The 23334-nt window shown below is 31.4% G+C and overlaps 2 protein-coding genes and 1 long non-coding RNA gene across 6 annotated transcripts in view; 2 read left to right on the forward strand and 1 right to left on the reverse strand.

Moving 5' to 3' along the window:
• The window catches only part of LOC107444940 (glutamine synthetase), a 99467-nt gene that overhangs the window by 44664 nt on the left and 31469 nt on the right, over positions 1 to 23334 (forward strand). The gene's annotated exons all lie outside the window — the stretch shown is intronic.
• LOC147814103 (uncharacterized) lies at positions 8957 to 13112 on the reverse strand. 3 transcript variants are annotated; one of them, XR_015432668.1, is made up of 3 exons: positions 13094 to 13112; positions 12036 to 12180; positions 8957 to 9212 (listed from the first exon to the last, which is right to left on the reverse strand). It is a non-coding gene; the product is annotated as an uncharacterized LOC147814103 (long non-coding RNA). The 3 variants fall into 3 exon arrangements; XR_015432667.1 differs by lacking the exon at positions 13094 to 13112 and adding an exon at positions 12774 to 13048; XR_015432666.1 differs by lacking the exon at positions 13094 to 13112 and having other exon boundaries at positions 12036 to 12356.
• LOC147814104 (uncharacterized) lies at positions 14696 to 15259 on the forward strand. The gene has a single exon (XM_087160205.1). The coding sequence runs from the start codon at positions 14696 to 14698 to the stop codon at positions 15257 to 15259; it is 564 nt and encodes a 187-aa protein (XP_087016331.1).

Raw genomic sequence — 23334 nt, forward strand, 5'->3', positions numbered from 1 at the left:
TTAGAGCATGAGTGGTGAGTTTTCATTGCTTATTACTAAGGAAAATAGTGAGGTTAACTGGTAATCAATAAATAATGTTTCAATTTTGATTTGCTACGTTTTATATATGGATTAATTGTATTTGAAGAGAAGTGTGCTTAGGATAAAGCTCAAACTGGACTGACTCTTTCTAGATGAAATTTCAGTTATAGTTTAATGACTGCATTACCAGAATCGACTACACTGTTCCAAACATCAATGATATTAAAGAAAGCTCATCAATATTTGCAACATGCCTGATAAACCTAGTATAAAACACAAGGATAAAAGCAGCAGAATTTTATTTATTTACTTTTTTTTTTCCAGAGTGCCTTCGACATTCTAAATGCTCCTCAATATCGTTTGAACACTAAGTTGTTCTTTTTTTCGTAAAATCTATGCAACTTTTTACAATAGCTCATTCTAAAGAGCGGTCGAAAATATGAGCACAAATGCTATGGCAATTCGCATTTCCGTCGTATCTATGAAGTTAAATTCAAGAATTTAAAAATATTTTCACATAACAGTAAAATTTATTTGTCCAAAACTAATGTTGAAGTTCCTTTAAGAATTAAAGATTATTTGTATTTTATTCATTAATGATTATAAAAACAAGTGTATTTTAAAAGGTATGAAACATTTTATATCATTCTTAACATCATAATTTTTCAACATAATTTTGAAGAGACGTAGTAATTACAAGAAGTTAAAAAATGATATTTTTAAATTTTAGGTATTAGAAAAGCTATTTATCTTATTAAAATTTAAATTTGATTGTGAAAATTACCTAATTAATAATCACGTAAAATACTGTATATCATACAGGGTGTTCTGTAATTACATCTAACACGTTGTGAAAGCTGCAAATTGATATTTCATAGAGGAGAAAAAATGACAACTTCATCGTATCAGTTAAATTAATCGGTAAATAGGCGGTATGAAAAATAGAAAACCAGTTTGAATGGCCGATGACACACGAACGTGTTAAGTTTTAATCGCCTTCTAAGTTTTGTTTTCTCTAGTAATCACAAGTTTTTAGTCAATCCCACATTCATCAGTCGTGATTCATTAAATTTTGAATTTTTTTTCCTTGCCTAAATATTAATTTATGACCCTTAATGTGTGTACTCGTTTTTTTACTTAAATTTCATCAAGGATTTTAAAAATATACATTAAGGTTGAACTTTATGAAATGCCCTGTTTAAGTTGAAACCTTTTATTGTTTTTAAATGAAATTATTACGACAACCAGTTTCGACAACAATGATTGTAATAGGATGATTTGAATGCAGTCATCCAACTCCATCCAAACTCAAATATGTTATGCAGTTTAAGTAATGATATTTAAGAGCTTTAAATCTGACTCTCAAAAAAAAAAAAAAAAAAAAAATCGGGATATTACTGAAAAATATTGTGATTGGAGCGCGTGGTTTTTATTTTATTCATAATCGTCGTTCAACAGCCGCCCTAATTTTGGGTTTACTGTTACCAATGTTCAACAACGTCGCCTTGTAATTTTGTACCCAATCCAGAAGACAAGGGAACTCTTGGATCAAGTGTTGGGAAATTTTTTTTATTGAAACTAACCCGCGTTTGCGTTACACGAAGAAAAAAACCACGAAATCCTATAATCCGTCTACCGTGGAGGATATTTTGCATCAGCACTGTAGTAGGTGCAAGCCGGGTGCGGAATTCGTATCGACCAGCCATTATTGGGATTCGAATCTGGTTCACCTCATTCGGAGGCGAATACTCTTTCCCTTGGTTCCATCTTCACTGAGTATTAACTCTACAGGATGTTCCAATTTTATTGATTGGTACCAATTTTATTGTTTTGTCTAAATTTAGTCATCTTCAAAATGTAAATAGCAATTCGATCGTAATTTAAGGAAATAAACGGTTTTTTTTCTCTTAATCCGCAATGATTAATGAGAAGCAACCATGAGGGTTTAATCAGCAACGTAAACAAGGGGCGGAACTTTCCAGTTTTCAATTATAAAATTACAAAACTACGGAGTTGAACATTAGTGGTCGTAAACCCAAAAATTGGATCAGCTGTTCTACGACGGATATAAAATAAAATAAAATCTATCTATTATAGGCCTGGATAGTAGGGCACTGAACTCATGCCCAAGAGTTCGTGGGTTCATCCACAGCCGGCCGAAGACTGCCCGTGTAGTAAATGGTGACTGATGCAAGTTAAATCTATCGAGTTGCAAAGTCCTCCATGTTCCTATAACAAATCAATACCTCTGAGGGTACTGAAACAAAAATTTCCTTGTCTTCTGAATTTGTTCAAAATTACAAGGTTACAGAGTTGAACATTAGGAATCGTAAAACCTAAAATTGGGTCGGCTGTTCAACGATGGTTATAAAACAAAATCTATATTTTAAATAAGGCGAGTGAAAAAGTCTTTCTCACAGTTCAAATAAGGGGAAAAATCAAAACTGTTACTCGAGTAACCAAAAGTAGATTACAAGACAGGATGTGAATATTAAAGTGCAAGAGCGTTTAGTTTAGAATAGTAAATTAAGAAAAAGACTTCAACAAAGGAATAACATAAAAAGATTAGTTGAAGCGCTTTATGTTACACACACACATATATATATATAGGGAGGGGGGAGAGACTCCCCCCACTCTATAGGTACTGCCGCGGTCATAATTTTACTTCTTATAATCTTAGCTTAACTAAATTACGCCGAAGGAAAAAAATGTAACTTTAACTTAAACTAAACTCAGTGGCGCGACAGCCCCTAGGGGGCCAAGGCCTACTGGGCCCATCTCAGTTTTCTTGACATTGGGCTCTGGGGTACAGGAACAGATGTTCCAGTTAGGTAGTCAGCCGAACGCGGAACCCCAAGTGTTTAGTTCCCAAGCATGCTTGGTACTCATTTGTCTACCCACTTAAGGGATGAAAGGCTGAGTCAACCTTGCCCGGCCTGAGGATCGAACCCAGGACCGGTGGCACGGAAGCGCAAAGCACTACCACTCAGCCACCGGGCGTCTAGCTTTAACTTAAGATAATTTAAAATCTGTTCTCCTATTTATATCCAATTATGTTAGAGGCTATGTGTCCTTTTCGCTCGCACTCACTTGTTTTTTCCTATATTTTAAAAACATGAATGTAATTATAAATGGATGCAGAATTTAACAGAGTATTTATAGTTTGTCTAAGCTAAGAACTCCCCCCGCCACATGGTCTGAGGCCGTCTGCTGCTATGGATACAAGAATAGCGTATTCCAGGGAAGGTAGCTAGCCGACCGGCCTGTGGAGGGGTTAGGGAACTGCCTTTGCACCAGAAAGGTTCTGGGATCGAATCCCGGGCAAGGCATGGATGTTCTTTTCTTCTCTGTACTATCTGTCCTTACTGTGGGAGCAACGTTGGCCCACCTAATATGGTGCCCTTGTAAGAGAGGCCAACAAATCTGCCCTGTTAATGTCCGAATTGACGAACAATGTTAACACAGGAGGGCAATGGGGGGGAGGGAAGGTAGCTTCTCTTCACTTTAGGGCTAACACAATAGACTGGAAAAAAAGTCCTCTTACTCTCGCTGAATCTTAGCCAAAATCTGTCCTAAGCAATGACCCCCACATCCCTTGAAATAGTTAGACCTCGTTACCATAGTCACCGCCAAGGGTCTTGACAAATGGCTAGGCGAGTTTTTACTTTAGACAAACTATACATTAACTAGTTCATTAAACATTTTTTTAGAAAAAATTGCACGTTGAGACATAAAGGTTTGTCACCCCTGGACTAAACCATCCGACAGAGAGCAATGAAATTTGGCATACTAATAGTTCGTCGCACGAAGGTTACTGTTCACATTAAAACATTATATTACAAACCGTTCGAGCGAAAAACGGATTGGAACTTTCTTGCGTCATGTCCACTTAATTACATGTCGGATAATCGAATAACAAGCCTACACGAATGGAACCAAATCATTTTGTATGCAACTAATGTTAAACTTCCCCGTTTAAACTGACATTCTTTGTTTTTTGTCCCCGCCTAATTGCATGAAGAAGAGGTACTGAAATGAAAAAAATTTGTTTATTTTGGAGAAATGCTTCACTAACTAAAACGAAATTTTCGTTTTTCAGTTAAGATAAGGATACAATAGGTGGTCACTTCAAAAGGGTCCTGTTCATTAGTTGGTCTAAACAGGTGTTAGGGGTAAAATTGAAAAAAAAAAATCTAATCTTGCTGCTAGTTATACATTGAAGTGAGCGACGAGTGTTTTACCCCTCTTTGAATTATAGTTTGTTTACGGTAAGAACTCCCCCCGCCACTAAATCTGAGGCCGTCTGCTGCTAAGGAAACAAGAATAGCGAATTTCAGGGAGGGTAGCTTCTCTTTACTTTAGGGCAGTGTTTCCCAAACTTATGACTTTTGTGTACCCTTTCTAAATTTTTCGTAATGCTGTGTACCACTAATAAAAAAATGAGTGTATTTTTTACTATAAAAAAAATTGCACAAAAGTTAAAAATCACAACTGGCTGTTGACACCACTAATTAATAACTGCAAACTCCGCAAAAAATAGCAAATAGAAAAATACGTAATCGTAAATTTTCATGGCTAGCTTTGTTTTTAAATAAGTTTGTTTGAAATTTTCGTTTATTGCAAGATATTTCGCAAAAGGACGCGTACCCTCGCTAAACTGTTCCCGTACCCCTGTGGGTACGCGTACCACACTTTGGGAAACACTGCTTTAGGGCAATATGAAGAAAAATGATTCCCTTTCTCTCCCCCACCCGAGACAAAATATATCCTAAATAGTGACCCACACCCCTATTTGAAATAGTTATACCTTGTTACCATAGTCACCCCCACAGGTCCAGACGAATAGGGGAGTTCTTACTTTAGACAAATTGTACTTACTTACACATCATTTAGAATTTTAAAAAGGTACAGAGTGATTTGTTTTGTAGTCAAGATTTGTGGTCCCCTCCTGGTGCGCTATTAGTTTTCATAAGAAAAAATTTCAAAAACGTAACAAATCAGTATACAGTGTGTCTTTCTCTTAAGTAAGAATAATTATTGCTTAATCCAGAGAATAACTCTGAGAATGATTGCAAGTTCAGCAAAAAAAGGATGGATTTGAATTAATAGAGGGGGGGGGGCAATGAATCTGGGAAACGATATATTAAAAAAAATTCCAAACTAAAACAGCTCATTAATTTGGAAATTCTCAAGACGAGGTTAGAAAAAAATTTTTTTAAATAAATAATCTGACTATACGTTTGAGAGGAATACGCAATTATTCATGAAAGTCTTAATAGAAACTGAAAGGGAAAATCTAATTTTGATAAATTGACGAATTAAACGGGTATAAAAATAGTCTTCAATTATAGATTTTTTCGAAAGGGATCAAATAATATTTTAGTACCTATATATTATACTATTCACTAATATTGATTTATTTTTATATAACTTTAAATGACATTTATATTTTATGATACTAACACAGATACTAGTAATCAAAATTGTTTATTGATCATAAAACTAAGTTTATTTAATCAAAACACTATAATTTGCATTAAATACCATTAAAAATAAAATTTCGCAGAAATTTAGGATAGAATATTGCACTATCCTTTTAATCGAATAACCCGCTCAATTGCATAGATTTGGCTGGAACTGATGATATTCCTTTAAGCGGGGTTGACTGGTTAAGCCTTAGTCGTTGTTTCCTCAAAAATCTTAAAGATAACATCATTGATACTTTATAGCTCTATTTAATAACAATAAAAAAGAGTTATTGCTTGTACTTTATTTAGTTTTTTTTTCTCGCTACGTCATAATTTCAATCAACAACAGTTCCGCAATTGACTGATTGTTGACACGTTCTCAGCAGATCACCGAAGTCGAGCATAACTGGCTGCTGTCAGCGTGCGGGTGAAAAACTACTTGGATCAATCTGTGAAGGGACCGAGGGTGTGAGGTATTGTTTCTCGTTAAAATGTTATACGTAAGTACTTGACTTCACGCGCATGTCGTCGGTCAACAATGGAAAAAAAAATTTACGTGGTAGCACTATGTCACCAAATTATCTCTGAAGTTATCTGAAATCACGTATTTAATTTGTCACGTCTGTCAAAATGTGTTTCGGTATAAGTAAATAATTTAAAAACAGCGGTAATTAAAATTAAAAAAAATTCTTTTGCAATGAAAGGCAAAATTAATGGGAAAGTGGTACTAATTTGCTTAGGAAAAACGTAGAAAATTACTTCAGTTTTATTAACAGCTGTCCCTCTTTTCTTTTTCTCTGGCCTTTTAATTCCTAGTAAGAATATATATATTTTTTTGGTATTCTCTCTTTAAAAATAAAAAGTCAAACAGCTGATAAAAAATATTTGTTAGATTACGGAATTATATATTTTACTGAAATATAAAATTCAAAATAATTAGTTTGGAAAAATCTTTTTTTGATTCATATTCAAAAATGTATTAATGATTTTGTAAATTAAAGAAGTTTCAATTATAAATAACTGTTTCGCTAAGATTTAAATAACTGCATATTAGTTAAATTGTTTGGAAGTGAACCGCGTTTGAAATATTTGACTTTTTATGCAGGAAAAGACATGGTGTTTCACGTTATATTTCATCTCACCAAATATTATTAAACTTCTAAATTTATTTCTCACCTATCCTGACATGAATAAATACAAAGAAATAATGAAAAAAAATATATTTAATGAAAATTCTGAGTCAAAGTGTTAATGCTGACGCTCAGTTCATTTAAGTAATGTAATAGATGCATATTGAAATACTAAAAAGTAAGCCATTATGTTACAAAAAGCAACATTTATGGAGTTCAGGTACTTATTCGTATAGATTAATCGTAAACAAGCGCCATACTATTATTGTCGCCAATGATGCTTAATTAATATGGGTAATTCCTATTATATAAATTAAAAAAATTACTTATTTACAAAAATTCCAAGTTAATGGTTAATTTCGATATTATGCCTAGTAATGTTGAATACAGTTAATCTCAATTTTAATGGGCTGAACAACAAAAAACAGGTTTTGTTATGTTTTTGCTTATTAATTTTGTCAGTATATACCGTTCAGTTTTGTCCACGATTTCATTGGGTTGTTCAGTACCGAGTTATTGTTTTTTTGATTTTATTAATCCTGTTCGAAGAGTGGATATTTAGCTAGTTGAAAATAAAAAAAAGTTGAATTACAGTTCGTTAAAAATAAGTTAACTAACGCTTTTCGTTTCCCGAAACTCTTGTTTTTTTCTCAGGTCAAGAGCTAGCCCTTGTATAATACTTATCAATATTTTAGTCAAATAACGTCTAAACGTACTTTCAAAATTTTAATTAAATATAGTAGCATTAAATTCTAACTTGAGATTCATTTAAACTGAAATAGTTGCAGTGTTATAGTAGTAGCACCTTGGATACATATGTACTATAAAATAGTATCTTTCTCTTGATATACATCTTCAAGAAAGAATAAATAAATGAGATAAATTTTCTTTTGAATATATTTATTTTTAGTGGTAAGAGTACAGCATATGTAAAAAGTATAAAAAAGGAAGAAAAAAAAATTATTCAAGTTGGATCTGAGAATTTGAAGCACGTATATTTGTTTTTGTTCTTACACAATAGACAGAGTATGGTAGCTAGCTTGACTCTATGAAGGTGCTTGCAGATGCAATCATATAAGGTCTATGACCACTATCAGTGGCATCATCCTGAGAAAAAGAGCAGCTAAGTCTTTCTTTATAACTATTGCATAGCTGCCAACCTTATGAATCAAAAATGAGGAACACTATATGCGACAAAATTATATGCACTAATTACGAGAGTAAGATAAAAATTTAATTATTAAATCATAACATTAATAGACATACATTTAAATATGTAAATTAGTAAAACAAAACTATAAACACTATCTTTTGTGGGAAACTTATAATATTAATGTTTTATAATTAGGAATACCGGTATAATATATTAAAAACAAACATTACATATTAATATATAATTATTTATCTCCAAATTATAAAACACTGGTAAATAATAATCTACATCATAAACAAATATTTCTGATGCAAGTGTTTAAATACTACAAAAAAAAATTTCCAAAAATAATAATTTAGTGAAATAATCAGCAACAGACAGCTATTGGAATAATATTTTCCAATAAAAAGCTACTAAAAATTACTTTAGCACAATAATCACAGGATGCATGCTTGTGGCGATCAGAAAAAAGGATTGGTTTAAAATCAAAAATTTTATGAAAATTCAGAATTTTTATAAAAATATCAGATTGGATTTAAAAATTAGGAACAAATCCGAAAAATTCTGAACAGTTGGCAGCTATGCTATTGTCTGCTTAGTCAGCTGTAAAATAAAAGCATTTTTCTAGATAAAAAAATAGAAATCATGTTACTTTAAAATTCTACAGTGGATCAGAATCCAATCAAAGACTTCAGTTATATTAATAACTGACAACCGTGCCGGAAAATAAAGAGCTTAATTATTTTTATGAATTTAAAAAATATACAATTATATTTGATACATATAGCAAAATCAATGACTGAAATGTTATCTTGTTACGGTACAGAGATATTCTTCAAACTAAATGAGACTCTGCATAAACCATTGTAGAAAATCAAGTCCTGGTAAATATATCTCACAGAAAAGCTTTAAGCAGACAATGCTGTGAGACCATTCCCCGGGACAAACATGAATCATCAGCAGAATCCAGGCAAAAGCTAGAAGAGAACAAGTTGCTTCAAATTAATATTGTAATCACGATACCTTGTTAAGATTTCAACCAATGGTTAAGTATATAGATAAAAGCACAACTCTTCAAATTGTGAATCTAATAAAGGATTGCATACATTAGTTTGAATCAATTTGAATTACAGAGTGAAAGAACTTTTAGCACAGAAGTATAAGTTTTAAGTTATAAGCACAGATTAACAGAAATTTTTTTATTATTATTAAATCTGGCATATCCATCTTTTTCCACGCATATGGCATACTTGCGACACTTTCAGAGTGGTCTCACAACTCTTTTGGGAGGAAGCATCACTCAAACTCATACTCGGGGATTTGACACATCTGTCACTTTAAAATCAAGACATAAAAAAGGAGTGTAAATTATTGCAACATTAGCTTTGTTGCTCGATTTTTTCTTTTTGCAGATCCCCAATTTAGTCAGGTTACTTACATCTGAAAGAGAGGGAAAGTGTCTGATTAATATTATTTAATATTTCTATTGCAGCATCAATCAGGGTTTACATATAAAGACTAATGGCTTTAAGAACAAGACAATCACAGGACATTACATCACATCATTTAATAGTTAGTCACAGCACAGATTTTATTATATTTTCTTTACGCAACATAAATGACCCCACAGCCAATTGTTCAGTTGGTGTGTGCACTGTTGAGTCACCGTTTACCCTAGAGACAGCCACGTAGGCTTCTTAAAGGCACGAGTCCATGATGGATCATGGAATGTGCATGTTGTGTTATCCCCACGCTGACTTTTAATGATGAGCCAGTACATGTTGATGTGTTTGTCCATTGTTCAGGTTTGATTGCACTGTTCCCAGTTTTTTAGTATCTAATCATCTAAATTCTGTCGACATCACCAGTTCCTTAATGAATATTATTTTCTAAACCTTTTACAAGAATAAAAAATAAAATCATAAATTAATTTTCTAAACTTATTAGTATCTAGATCAAACATTAAATTAGTTTTTATTTAGAATGCAATAAATGCCACTGATAAAAACAAAAGTAATAAATATTTTTGAAATAATCAAAGTAAAAGAATATATATTATTAATAAAAGAGGAATATACTAACTGGTAGGGCACTGTCTTTTCCTTAACCACGGTGTGATTAAAGACAAATACTGATAAACATTAAAAGATCATTTAATTCATTCTGACTTTAATTATTTTATTAATACTGTAATAATTTATAAACAGTGCTGTACTAACAGTAAACAATCCATACTATAACAATACAGTTGGGGAAAAAAAACTCACAACGATTAAGGTATAATGCCACTGTTAAAAATATACAATTCTCCGAATAATCAAAACATTATAGTAATAAAAGAGAAAGATACTAACTGAGACACTCATATTAGCTTCTGTTAAGTCTAGATCTCATTTAAGCTAACAAAGAATAGAATTAGACCAATCTCCGTGCAATCTAAAATTTTTTATAATCTCTTTTAGTGTTGAACATATACCCATTGCTATTTAGAAATAGCAATTGGCATTATTCATTAGCGTTTTTAGCATTATTCATTTAGTATATTTTACCAAAGGCATTTAAAGTGGAAGAGTATTTATAATTCAGGTACAATGGTCTAAACAATCTTCCCTCTGTCCTTTAAGGGTAGAACCAGAATCATTGAGAGAGAACTAGTCATAAAATATTCTATTGCATCTAAAAAATTTTCTGCATTGTGTAAAGTAGCACAGATAAGAATATTAGAAAAAAACACTCTCTACTGAATATTTTTCTTTACAGCATCATAGTACTAAATCTGTTCAAGTACTGTCAGGGATCTGTCCAGACATTCTGTAAAAGGTCCGTATTTGTAAAATTGGAAAAAAATTACTTGTAATTTGTGAATATAAAATAAACGTTAAGTCACATTCTTTCAACCAGGGTCCTGCTTTTGTGAATTTGTGCAAATAGGGTCTGTTATTGCAAAAAAAAAAAAAAAAAAAAAAAAAAAAAAAAAAAAACTTTTTCAAGGAGTTTTTAAATTGTAAAGACTTACAAGATTATGTCCAACACTGTAAAATTATAATTAAAAAAATTAAAATTTAAAAAATAAACAGCAATTGCTGCTACTAAATTAGAGATGCAACATACAAATATTTGGTATTTTGCCTATACTGCTGAACGCAGAATATTCATTTCGGACGAATAAAGGAAGAAGTGTCTGCCGAAGACAAAATTTATTTAGATTACATCTGTCGTTCTCCCCCCCCCCCGGGAAGGGCTTATTTGATTAACAAAACAATAATGAAGATAAACGAATTTGTGAAGGGTCTGAGTAAAGGATAAATTATTTTGTGAAACGTCCGTTTTTATGAAAAGATATTTTGTGAATAGTTCGTTAACGGATCCAAATCTCTTCTAAACAGATATCTGACTGTGACTACTCTTTCTTATTTGTATGGGATGAGTTCTGGTTATCTGGCTAAATGTCAAGACAAGATTACAATATTTTTATATTAGTATATAAAGTTGTGTATAAATACACTTCTTTTTTTAGCAACTTTGCTATGCATTCTTCAAAGATGTTTGCCAGTTGAATATGGCTCTGGCAGTTTAAATGTATGTGATCTTAACCAATACATTCATCCACAGATAAAGCTGATTCACAGAACATTAGCCCAAGTAAAATTCAAAATTCACAAAGTTTTAATTACTTCATTGAATCGCTTTATAGTGACGTTTTCAAGATTAACAAAATGTTGATGCATACGCTGATCTTTCAGCAAGAGAAATTTCTAAACTCTTCATTCGAGAAAAACAACTCAGAAATATTTCTGTATTGTGATCTGCCGTGCCAACTACAATCGCCAAGGTGCTGAACAGATTTTAAACTTGCAAATTTAATAACAAAAAAAAAAAACACATGTAGATAGTTGTCCGGGGGTGGTTACGAGTTATACCTTCTGAGTTCCCTTCTCTTTTTATTAGTTCCTGGCGGCTGGCTAACCAGAATTATTCTTCCACAGATAACCAAACAAAATCTCCCCAATAACCCTACAAATTTTATTAACCACACAAGCCAGTTTTTTAAAGTTGGGCATTGTACCCAATTGCACATCATTAGTTCCTTTATTTTTAAGAAAAGCAAAATAAATTATTATTTTATAGCACAACCATAAGTAATATTAATAAAAAAATAAATAAGTATCTGAATTAGAATAGTTACACAAGATACTAACAATGCCAACAAATGGTTTAAATACATAATCATTAAATATGTAAATAAATTACATTTCAACTTACCAACATGAATTAAGACAAAAACACAATCGTCCCTTCACAACTGCACACTTAATTTGTCCACACCGATTCCAGGGTGTGCAAACATCGATATCCCATTTTCATTCAGCATTTAAGTAATTAGCCAAATACTTCTCCAAGGAATCACCTAGTAAAAAAGTATTTTATGAAGAGAAAGAAGAAATATGAAAAGTTTGCTTTACATTGTCCACGTAAACTGTCAAAAATCTTAGGGTAATGAAAAAAATACAATTATAGATATAGTTTGAGAAGTTATATAATTGAAAAAATTCAATTTCATATTAAAATCCAATAAAGATAACTTAAATTTAAGATAACTTGCTAATCTGAATTATCTTCTAATTTATTATAGTATTTGTATTATGTATTTTAAATAAAACAAATTATTGAGTACAAATTGTTTTGCACATAATTGTGATACACCTATAGAATAAAATTTTTTTTTGAAAGTATGCATGCTCATAATTTATTCAATAGTTAAGACAACCTAAAAGAATAATAATGAATGCAGTAACTGTGAATGAAAATGATAAATATTATCTAAATTTGTTCCATTTCTCTCAGAATTTTTTTTAGATTAGTTTACAATAAAATTGAAACAAATTATTTTAGACATGATCAAAACCCTCTTCACTATTTTTAAGAAAATTCAATATTAATCTTTCTATATATAATAAATTTTAATTAGCAATATATTTCATAGAAAAAAAAGATACCTACCTCTGTATTATGTCACTAAAATAAACATAAATCAAGTAATTCAACTAAATGAAATTTCATTACTAAACTGCTTCACACAATTTCGGCAGATCAAACAAAGGATTTCTAAGGAAGCAGAGAAAAACTTTGATAAATGAATTTTTATAACGATTTTCTTAAAATACATACATTTTACAAACTATTTACTTTAAAATCTAACGCGTGGTATTCACAGATATTTAATAAAATTCATTAATCTTTTTAAAAATTTCATGTAATTTTTTTATATACTGCTATGAAACGTACACTAATATTATAAATCTTTAATTAATAAGAATTACCTGTAAGTAAAACTTTCATGATGATAAAATATGAAATCCCGCGCAGCCAAATACAGAAAATGGCTTCCTCGAACAATAGCTTTTGTTTAAACAACGCCAATTGCTTTGGCGAAAAAGTTTGGTCACACAATCAATATAGGGTTATAAGAGGATTGATGGATAAAAGCTAGCGTCAAGCTCACTCCGCCCAGTTACCAATTCCTAAATTGACCAAATATCATAAGAGACTTCGCGATTATGTATTCTTGTTGCATTCATTTAAGCCGTTCGTGTAAGAATTGCATCAAGTAAAATTTAGCTTCGAATTTGATTAGTGAAATGTTTACATGAGTTTGGTTGTATAAAGAAAATCAGTATTTAAAAGAAACTGTAATATTGAGAACTTTTAACTAATTTTGAGGCCCATGCCTATTGGGCTCAAATTTTAAGCGATAATCAGGTCCTGATTGCCCGTATACCACGGCGCCATATGCCAGACTTGAAAGTTTTTAATCCATTTAAAAATCAGAAGAGAAACTGACGTACTTTCATCTCCTATGACTCTCCCCATGCTAATGGTGAAAGCATGCAGAGTGTTGCCATAGGTAAAGAGTTATGCTTTACGCCCCCTGCAGCCCATTTTGATTGCCAATATCACGCCTATATAACCGGATACACGCCATATTTTCTATCTGCAGAATATTCATTTAGTAAGAAGGGGATGCTTGAATTTTTATTACTACTATATTTTAATAAAAGGAACGAACGTAACACTTTTTCTAATATCATCAAAAAATGGATTGAAATTAACAACTTTTAACGATAATTGATAATAGAATAAGATATATTACAAACAAATAATTAAAAATCTTATAATTTGCTATTTACTTTTGAAGTTATACTTCTTATGCGACTTCCAACAAGGTTGCGTTCAACGTTTAACGCTACATTTTTATTAGCCGGGAAGCCTGCTGGAAGCCACACATCGAAATGCTGACTGGGCGAGTGCTCAGCAGAATTAACATTCTGAAATGATTAGCAGGATCAATTTGGGGATGTGCAAGATCGACTCTTAACTTGACCTTTAAAACTTTTATCCTGCCCCTGATAACTTACTGCTGCGAATCACTCATAACATGCAGGGAGAGCTCTCTTAAGGGCTTAGAAGTAATTCAAAATTGGGCTTTGAGAGTAGTGACTGGTGCGGTTAAAACAACCCCAATTGAAGCCATGCTACTCTTGACAAATAACAGACCTATTCAAGCCATTATTGAAGAACGGACCTTGCTCCTATTCGACAAACTCATTAGAAGTGAAAACCTCTTTTGGACTAATTATCAGGCTAAACAGAGTAACCTGAAAACGCAACTTGGATTCATTCAAAAGGTTCAGTCTTTGAAAGAAAAATTTGAATTTTGCAATGTGATAAAAAATAACTTAAAACCACAAAATCCTATCGAATCAGAAGAAATTATATCAAACCTAAATCTTAAAAATTATATTATAAAGAAACAAACAGCACCTGAAATTTTAAAATCCTTTGCATTGGAGACCATACATGCTGAGTACCCAGAACATCAATGGCTACACGTTTATACAGATGGCTCTTACTCTGACTTGCAAATGGCTGCTGGATCTGGTGTTTTCTCTGATCTCTTTTCCTTCTACGCATCTGCCGGGAAATACAAAACGGCTTTCGATGGCGAAGTACATGCTATTTATATTGCATTGAAACAACTGTTGGCCATCCATTCAAAATTTGGAAAAGTCGTATTGCTGTCAGATTCCTATGCTGCAATCCAGGCGATCGGCTCACAGGGAGACACTTTGTCGGATGAAGTGCTTCAGTTTCGAAGATTTATCAGACTTTTGGCACTAAAAAACAAAAGAGTAGTCATCCAGTGGATACCCAGCCACTGTAACATCTATGGTAACGAGAAAGCTGACTTTCTTGCTCGCAAGGGAACACAAATCCTTCAACCAAGTTGCTCTGGATTGTCATACCATTCCATAAAACTACATATAAAAAACATAATGAAACTGAATGCCTCTGCTGACCTACGAGAAAGCATAAGGAATAAGAACTGGAGTGAGGCAGATATTGAGGCAGTGCCAGATAAGCCTCGCCGAGATGCAGTAGCCACCTTTAGACTCCTAACAGGTCGGGATTGTCTGGGAGAACACTAGGTATTTATGACCACCCTCAGTGTCAACTGTGTGGTTCTGGAGCTCTAATGAATAGAGAGCACCTCCATTGCTGTAGGAGGCTCCACGGACTTGAATCGGAGACAGCAAGATGTTGGCGTGCGAGAGAGCTTTTGGGAAGATGACTTCGGTCTTTTGCTATTTTCTATTTTTATTGTTCTTCTGTGTTATTGTTTGTATTCCCTGCCATTGGGGAACAAAAAAAAATTTTTTTGTAGTGCTGCCATCTAGACTTATTCTTCCTACTTACTTTTAAAGAAAGCCCTAATTTCTGACTGTGAAATGATTACTAATTTTATAATATAACTTAAAGTTTTAATTATACAGTAGAGTCCCGATAATCCGAGCCCCGGTTATCCAAGTTTCCGCTTTAACTGAGCTATAAAATATTTTAAGGATTTCTTTGTTCTAGTTCATTTTTCATTTTTAAAAATACCACCGAAAAATAAATCTGAATTTTATCTTCCAAACACTCGGGAAAACAAAATCTAACAACTCTATCCCATATAATGATCGTTAATATCGTCAATAATGAAAATGAACCCAGCGAAGATGATTAAGACAGTGACGATGAAAATCAACATTTAAAAATCACTCACGCAGATGGACTAAAAGCTGTCGAAAATGCTACTGAATACATAGAACAACAAAAAGAGGCGACACCAGCCTTCTTGTTATCCCTATAAAATGGCGAAACATTGCTGCAGAAAAGCACGAAAGTTATGTAAAACAAAAAAAACGATTAAGAACTTTTTTTAAGTAAAAACTCTTTAATTCTCGCAAAGTATACTTTTTAAGTTTTTTCAAGTAAGTTTTTTAATAATAATAGGAATTGTAAGTGGTATACTCGTATACATTTTATATTTCTTAAATATATTACATTTATACCAACTCTTTTCCTTTCTTTTTTTATACTCTTCGTTTTAACCGAGTTTTTCAGTTATCCGAGTTAGTCGTGGTCCACATTAACTCGGATAATCGGGACTCTACTGTATAATTAACGAGTAGTGCATATTATTAAATAAAAATATAATTAATGCGTAATGTATATTAATAAATAAAAATATAATTAATACTTAAAAATATAATTTATAGTTCTATACACCTTATTTTTATTCAAGTTTTCTGTGTTTTCAATTTTGATGCCCAGATAGTAGATATGTTTAATTTTTTACCTTTTGATTAACTTCATAATTTTTTTTAGTTAAAAATAAAATATTTTTTATGTTTTTAAATAAAACAATTTTAAAGTGCTTTCCTGACCATTAAAACTAAATTATAAATATGAACCAGCACATAAGAAATTATGAATAGCTTTTGACTTTAATGTTTTTATTTTTAAGCTCCATTTTTGCCTTTTTCTGTCATGAATTTATTGGTGTTGAAAATGAAAGCTTTTTCGAAAACATGAAGAGGAATGTACTTGTTAATTTTAACTATTAAACGCAAAGATATAATTTTTCTAAGTACAATAAAGATTAACTCAAGTTTTAACTGTGTTTTGCAATTTTGACTATTTTATTTATATTCATTTTGTATATTTTGATTCATTACTTTCATATCTAATTTATAGAAATTATGCTTTTTTAAAGTTGTTAATTTTAAAATATTTTTAAATCATATTAATTTCAATGGCAAAAATAAACCTAGATAACATCATCACCAAATTACCGATAATTATGTTTTTGTATAAATGTCTCTGATTTTAAGCTCCGTTTCTATCTTCTGCTATCATCTAAACTATAACTAAAAAATTTATTTTGTTCTAAAATATGAAAGTTAATTGTTTAATTGTAACTGTTTAATTTTAAATCTATCCTATGACGCAGCAAGTATAAATTATAGTACTTTGATTTTAATTTTGGTGGTTAAACAGGTGTATAGGCGTCGGTACATAACGAAAAGCACTCGAAAGTACAATAACTTAATATTGTGTTGTATTGTAGTGCCTCGCTCTTTGTATTGTGAGTTAACATTAGGGCATACTCTATACTATATTGTTAATTTTAGATTTTATAATACTTAATGTAATTTTGAAATGTAGTTAATTATTGATAAAATTATTTCTGTTGATTGAGGGTAATTTTTATCAGCCTGTGAAATTGATAAAAATATCGCATTAATTTTCCAAGCATTAATAATCGCATGAATTTCGCAATGTTGAAACTGAATTGTAGTGGAAGCGAGTTCGAATTCCACCATAAGTGACGATTAAAACTTGTTCATTTTTAAAATAGGAAAGCAAACAAAAACTTATAATGCTTTGATGAAGTTACCAATGTTTTTAAGTTTTAGCTTTTCTTATTTTATTTGTCCCGCAGTGGACTGATCGTTAAGACACGGTTCCCAGCAGATCACCGAAGTCAATCATCACTGGCTGCGGTCAGTGTGCGGGTGGGTGACCACTTGGATCAGCCTGCGTAGGGACCGAGGGTGTGCGGTATGGGTTCTCGTTAATATGTTCTACCGTAAAGTGCTCGACTTCGCGCGCAGGTCATCGGGCTACCGGCGGGGGAGCCCTCCCCTCCGCAGAGAATCAAAATTGTGATGGAATGTTTTCGGATCATCCTCAGGGATGTTTCCCAGACCTTCGCCAATAGCCCATTGTGCAGCTCTAGTGCGACGTAAATGAACAACAACAAAAATCTTATTTTATTTCCTGCATTTGTGATTACTTCAAGTAAAAATTATTATTTCAAGCATTGTTTATTTATGCTCCTCAAAAGTTTTTGATTAAATATAATTATTAAATTATACTAATTTGATTAGCATAGATTACAATGCAATCAATATACCCAAAGTTTAATTGCCTTTAATTTTATTATAATTTATTTATTTAACTATAAAACGTATTATCTATTGATCATTATTTTGCGAAAGAAAGAAAAAGATTGAATGTTAGAGTGCTTAATATATGTTATATATTTTGAGAAAATGTTTTTTCTTCTTTCAATTTTAAATAAAATATATTTTTAATCATGAGATAAGTAATAATAATGTGTGTAATTTTGCAAAAAATTTTGTTTTACGCATTGCATATTACGTCTTGAACAACCAGTCCATATCGGAGTTGCGGCAATTAGTTTTTAAATCCGAAACTTTTTATCTTTGAACCCAATTTAAAAGATTATATAAAGTAATATTGGAATACGTATTGGGAGTCAACATCGCGCGCAAGCGCGTGAAAGTAAGTGTGAACTCGAGTGAAACTAACCCACATTTGCGTTATATGAAACGAGAAACCACCCACTGTTAGCCCACCAAATGCAAGGGATTTCTAATGTCTGCTTCGGAGGATGTTTTACATTAATCAATGGACAATGCGAGTAGGAAGTTGCACACAAATTAAACAGTCATCACCGATTAATTCTACCCTGGGTCATCTCCATTTTTATAGACAATTTATTTTTTTGTTCTTGTAGAACAGTTAATTATCTCATTAGTATAGACATGAACAAATTTTAAGAATGTGCATTTATTTGCGAGTGCGATAGTGTGGGTTTCTCGATCCTGATTGGTTGTTAAAACGTGGCATTTGTTTACGTTATCAACTGTTCTTTCCATTCTAATTCGAGTTAGCCATGTCGGAAAGTACCAATTTCTTTCACAAAGATTCTTTCTCAAACGTTTCAATTCTTTCACGATAAATTTCTTATTTAAAACAATGAGAGGTATAAAGCCGCGTAGAACATATACAAACTAATTATGCAATGAAGTTGCCAGGTACCCGAAACAAAATATATCACGTTTACAACAAAAATAAGAAAGAAATTTAATTAAAGAAACTTAATAAAAAACTAATGAATTTAAATGAAAAACGTGGAAGAGAAATAATTACCTATTAAAAAATTCGATGTGCGATAGGGCGTTGTATTTAAATTACTTCACGTTAATGAACATTCTAACTTATGTGGAGAGACTTAGCTTGACTTAAACACGCCATCTTGTTTATGAAACATGAGCTGACACTGAGGTCATAGGTCAAACATCTATGCATCAGTGATTGTCTTCTTCTCGAGTTGCAAATACCTAATTATTAAGGCCCGGATTTTGATGACATTTGCATTTTCGGACATTTTTTGTCCTTTAGAGGATTTTTCAGATTTATAGGGTATTTTTTTAAAATTTTGGGGCCTATTTTGCATTTTAAAGCATTTTTTAAAGGTTTATGTTAATTTTTTCCAATTTTTATTATTTTTGGGGTATTTTTATTACATGAAATGCAAGATTTGTCTCATAATTTTACATTTCATATTGTAACTCTCAAAGAATGTTTCAAAACATTTGCTCCTAGTCAGCTTTGCCCCCTTAACCAGTAATCACACGATGGGGTACCTGGTTGGATGCATGCGTATACTACAGTGAAAATTTTAAGATAGTGAAGTCCATCGTCAGTAGTTTAGATTCAGAAGATGCTGCATCAATTAAGATAGCGCTAAACGTGTTCGCTTCTGATAAAATTGTAGGAAATTTAGCATTTATCAAGTCTAACTTTTCTATTGTGTCCTCGACAATTACAAGCTTGGAGAAACAAGAACTGGAATTTAGCAATGCAATAAATTATATTGATGTAGTGAGTCGAGTGTTGCAAAAAGCAAGGGCAAAAATAGGACAAAGTGTAGCAGCTAAATTGAACAAAGTTTTGGAGAAGAACACTGGCTTCCAAACAATGAAGAAAATCTCTAGGATACTAACAGGTGAAGCAACAACTTTTCAAATTGAAGAAGAATTGTCAGTAAGTGAGACCGTCTTTTTCAAGTACGCACCATTAACATCAGTAGACATTGAAAGAAGCTTCTCCAGGTATAAAAATTTACTTTCAGACAAGAGACACTCTCGTTTACATTTCAAAATATCGAAAAACATTTTATAATCCAATGTAATTCTGATATTTAGTAACATTATTAGATGTAAGTTGTTATATTCATTAAAGTTTCTATACAAAATGAAAATGTTTTGGAGTCAATATATTTTCCTTTTTTTTTTGTTGTTATTTTAGGATATAAAACATATTTTTCAAACTTTAATGAACGTAGAACAAATATTGCATAGCTTTATAGTTTTTGAAATGACTCATAATTTTAAAGAGTAAGACATTGTTTTAGTTCGATATTTTTACTTTATTTAAGTCATGTCATAAGGCATTTTTAGCGCAATTTTCGCATTTTTAGAGCATTTTTAAGGGCATTTTTTGCACTTTTTAAGGGCATTAATTGAGATTTTTTAGGTCATTAAAATCCGGGCTCTACTAATTATTATCATGTGAAGCTTTAAATAAAAATTATGAATTTTCAAAATATTTTTAGTTAGTATGATTTTTAGTTTTTAATGTTATATTATTCCATTATTGTTAATTTCTAAATTATATTTATTTCTTTTCATATTTTTATCTTAATAATGAGTCTTAATTCAAGTACTAATATATGTAGGCAAGGATAAAAATTGCGGCAATCTTATTAAAGTGTAAAAGTTCAAATCTTTCTATAGTGTAAATTTTGCTTTTTCTTTTCCTTCTTGTTACTAAAAATAGACATTTGACTTGATCAGTGAAATAACGTTGATGACTGAGAGAAGATCGCGTTAATTTACTTGTGACTGAAAGCAGGCAAATGACTGAAACGGAGAAATGACTTTTTATGACTGAGAATAGATATTCGCAATAGATATGAGCAAAATATATAATGTAAAACTACTACATCGATTGTGCCCTCACGTTGTGGATGCTTTGTTCTTTTGTCAACACTATTGTTACTCCGGATTTTTTTTTCCATACAATTTCTGAAATTGTGGGAGTGTTCAGATTCATAGTTATGTATTTAATTATAATAGTTATATTCATGATATTCATAATTTTTTGAATTTGTGAAAATATATCCCCGTTTTTGCAAAAACCTAAAATACCTTTAGGTTGCTTTCTACTGCGGTCCTGTTTCAGTAAATATATGAAAATAAGGTTCCGTTTTTGAGCAAAAACTCATCTACCCAGTATTTCAAGTACTTGCTTTAAAATTTAAAATAAGAGCGCCACCTTTTTGAGAATTTTTCGTTGAGAATTAGGCGAGTTTTTCTTTTTTTGTGTGTGTTCCGCAGTGGACTGATCGTTAAGACACGGTTCCCAGCAGATCACCGAAGTCAAGCATCATTGACTGCAGTCAGTGTGCCGGTCGGTGACCACTTGGATCAGTCTGCGTAGGGACCGAGGGTATGCGGTGTGGGTTCTCGTTAAACTGTTCTACCGTAAAGTGCTCGACTTCGCGTGCAGGTCGTCGGGCTACCGAAGCGGGGGTGTTATCCCCTCTGCAGAGGATCAAAATTGTGATGGCATGTCTTCGGATCATCCTCAGAGATGTTTGACAGACCGTCGCCAATAGCCCATTGTGCAGCACTAGTGCGACGTAAATGAACTACTACAACAACATAGGCGAGGTTTTTTTTTTTTCCTTAAACGAAAAATAATGCGAAAGGTCCGCTATTGTGATAAAAAAAAAAAAAAAAAACTTTTCTTGTAGAAGGCCCGCAGATGGGACACCAGCGTTCCTTTTATGTAACTTTTCTTGCGACGTTATATTTACAAACAAAAATGTATCTACTTTTTAATTATAAAAACAAAAAATAGTAACTAAAAAATCAGATTATCGGCATTATATTTATATTAAAATATAAAATCCAAAGAATGTTGAAAGTTGATTGAACTGTTTCACTTAATACGTAACTGCAAATAACTTTAAATTTGAAAATATTATTGTTTGGAAGATAAATTTGGAGATCTTAAGATCATAAAAGTAAAACGTATTTCATGCTGTATTTCATAACCATAAGTTAGTTAAAAACCATATTTTTCATTTAATAAAAGCAAAGATAAAAAACATGTTTAATAAAAACTGTGCGTTTAAGGGTTAATGAAATTCTTCATTGCTTAAAATAAAAATTTATATTTTTCTTTTAATTTTATCGAAAAAAAAGTAATCGAAAGGATATCTGTGTTAGTTATCTTTATCTCAACCGTCTATATGACTAATGAAATTTATTTGACCAGAAAGGTTGAGATTCCAGAAAGCGTGACTGAAATTGACTACAGACGTTAAAACATGTTTCCAATCCTTATCGAGACCTGTTTTTAAAACACTATCGTATCATGACTTTGCTTAGAAGATGCCAGAAAACTCTATTTCCAAATAAAATCCTATCTCACCTTCAACGATTTTGAAACTTTCGGGGAATAGTAAGGATATAAAAAGCAATAATTTTTACTAAAATTTACCGCGAGATGTTATCATTAAGAAGTTTTCTTGTAGTGAGGGGATTCTGGGGCTCAAAGAATTAATTCGACGCAACAAAGTAATGTTTCAAAAATTTTGAAAAACCAAATCCGAAAAGAAAATTTTTCTCTCTCGTTTTTACAATATATGTAAAAATAATACCTTTTTGTAACGCCAGTTGTGTTTGTAATTCGACGCAAAAAATTTATGTGAAATTAATGTTAATATTTTAAAAAATTAAATCAGATGAAAGAAATTTTTCCCTCGTTTTTGAATTAAATGTAAAATTAATGTTAATATTTTAAAAAATTAAATCAGATGAAAGAAATTTTTCCCTCGTTTTTGAATTAAATGTAAAATTAATGTTAATATTTTAAAAAATTAAATCAGATGAAAGAAATTTGTCCCTCGTTTTTGAAATAAATGTAAAATTAATGTTAATATTTTAAAAAATTAAATCAGCTGAAAGAAATGTTTCCCTCGTTTTTGAAATAAATGTAAAATTAATGTTAATATTTTAAAAAATTAAATCAGATGAAAGAAATTTTTCCCTCGTTTTTGAAATAAATGTAAAATTAATGTTAATATTTTAAAAAAATAAATCAGATGAAAGAAAATTTTCCCTCGTTTTTGAAATAAATGTAAAATTAATGTTAATATTTTAAAAAATTAAATCAGATGAAAGAAATTTTTCCCTCGTTTTTGAAATAAATGTAAAATTAATGTTAATATTTTAAAAAAATAAATCAGATGAAAGAAAATTTTCCCTCGTTTTTGAAATAAATGTAAAATTAATGT

Source organism: Parasteatoda tepidariorum, chromosome 3 (assembly GCF_982258835.1).
Source record: "Parasteatoda tepidariorum strain Cologne lab strain chromosome 3, Ptep-v5.0, whole genome shotgun sequence".
In the NCBI taxonomy this organism is placed as follows: domain Eukaryota; kingdom Metazoa; phylum Arthropoda; class Arachnida; order Araneae; family Theridiidae; genus Parasteatoda; species Parasteatoda tepidariorum.

Excerpts from the sequence above, each read along its gene's own strand:
- LOC147814104 (XM_087160205.1), top strand. The coding sequence starts at position 14,696 with ATGGCTGCTGGATCTGGTGTTTTCTCTGATCTCTTTTCCTTCTACGCA.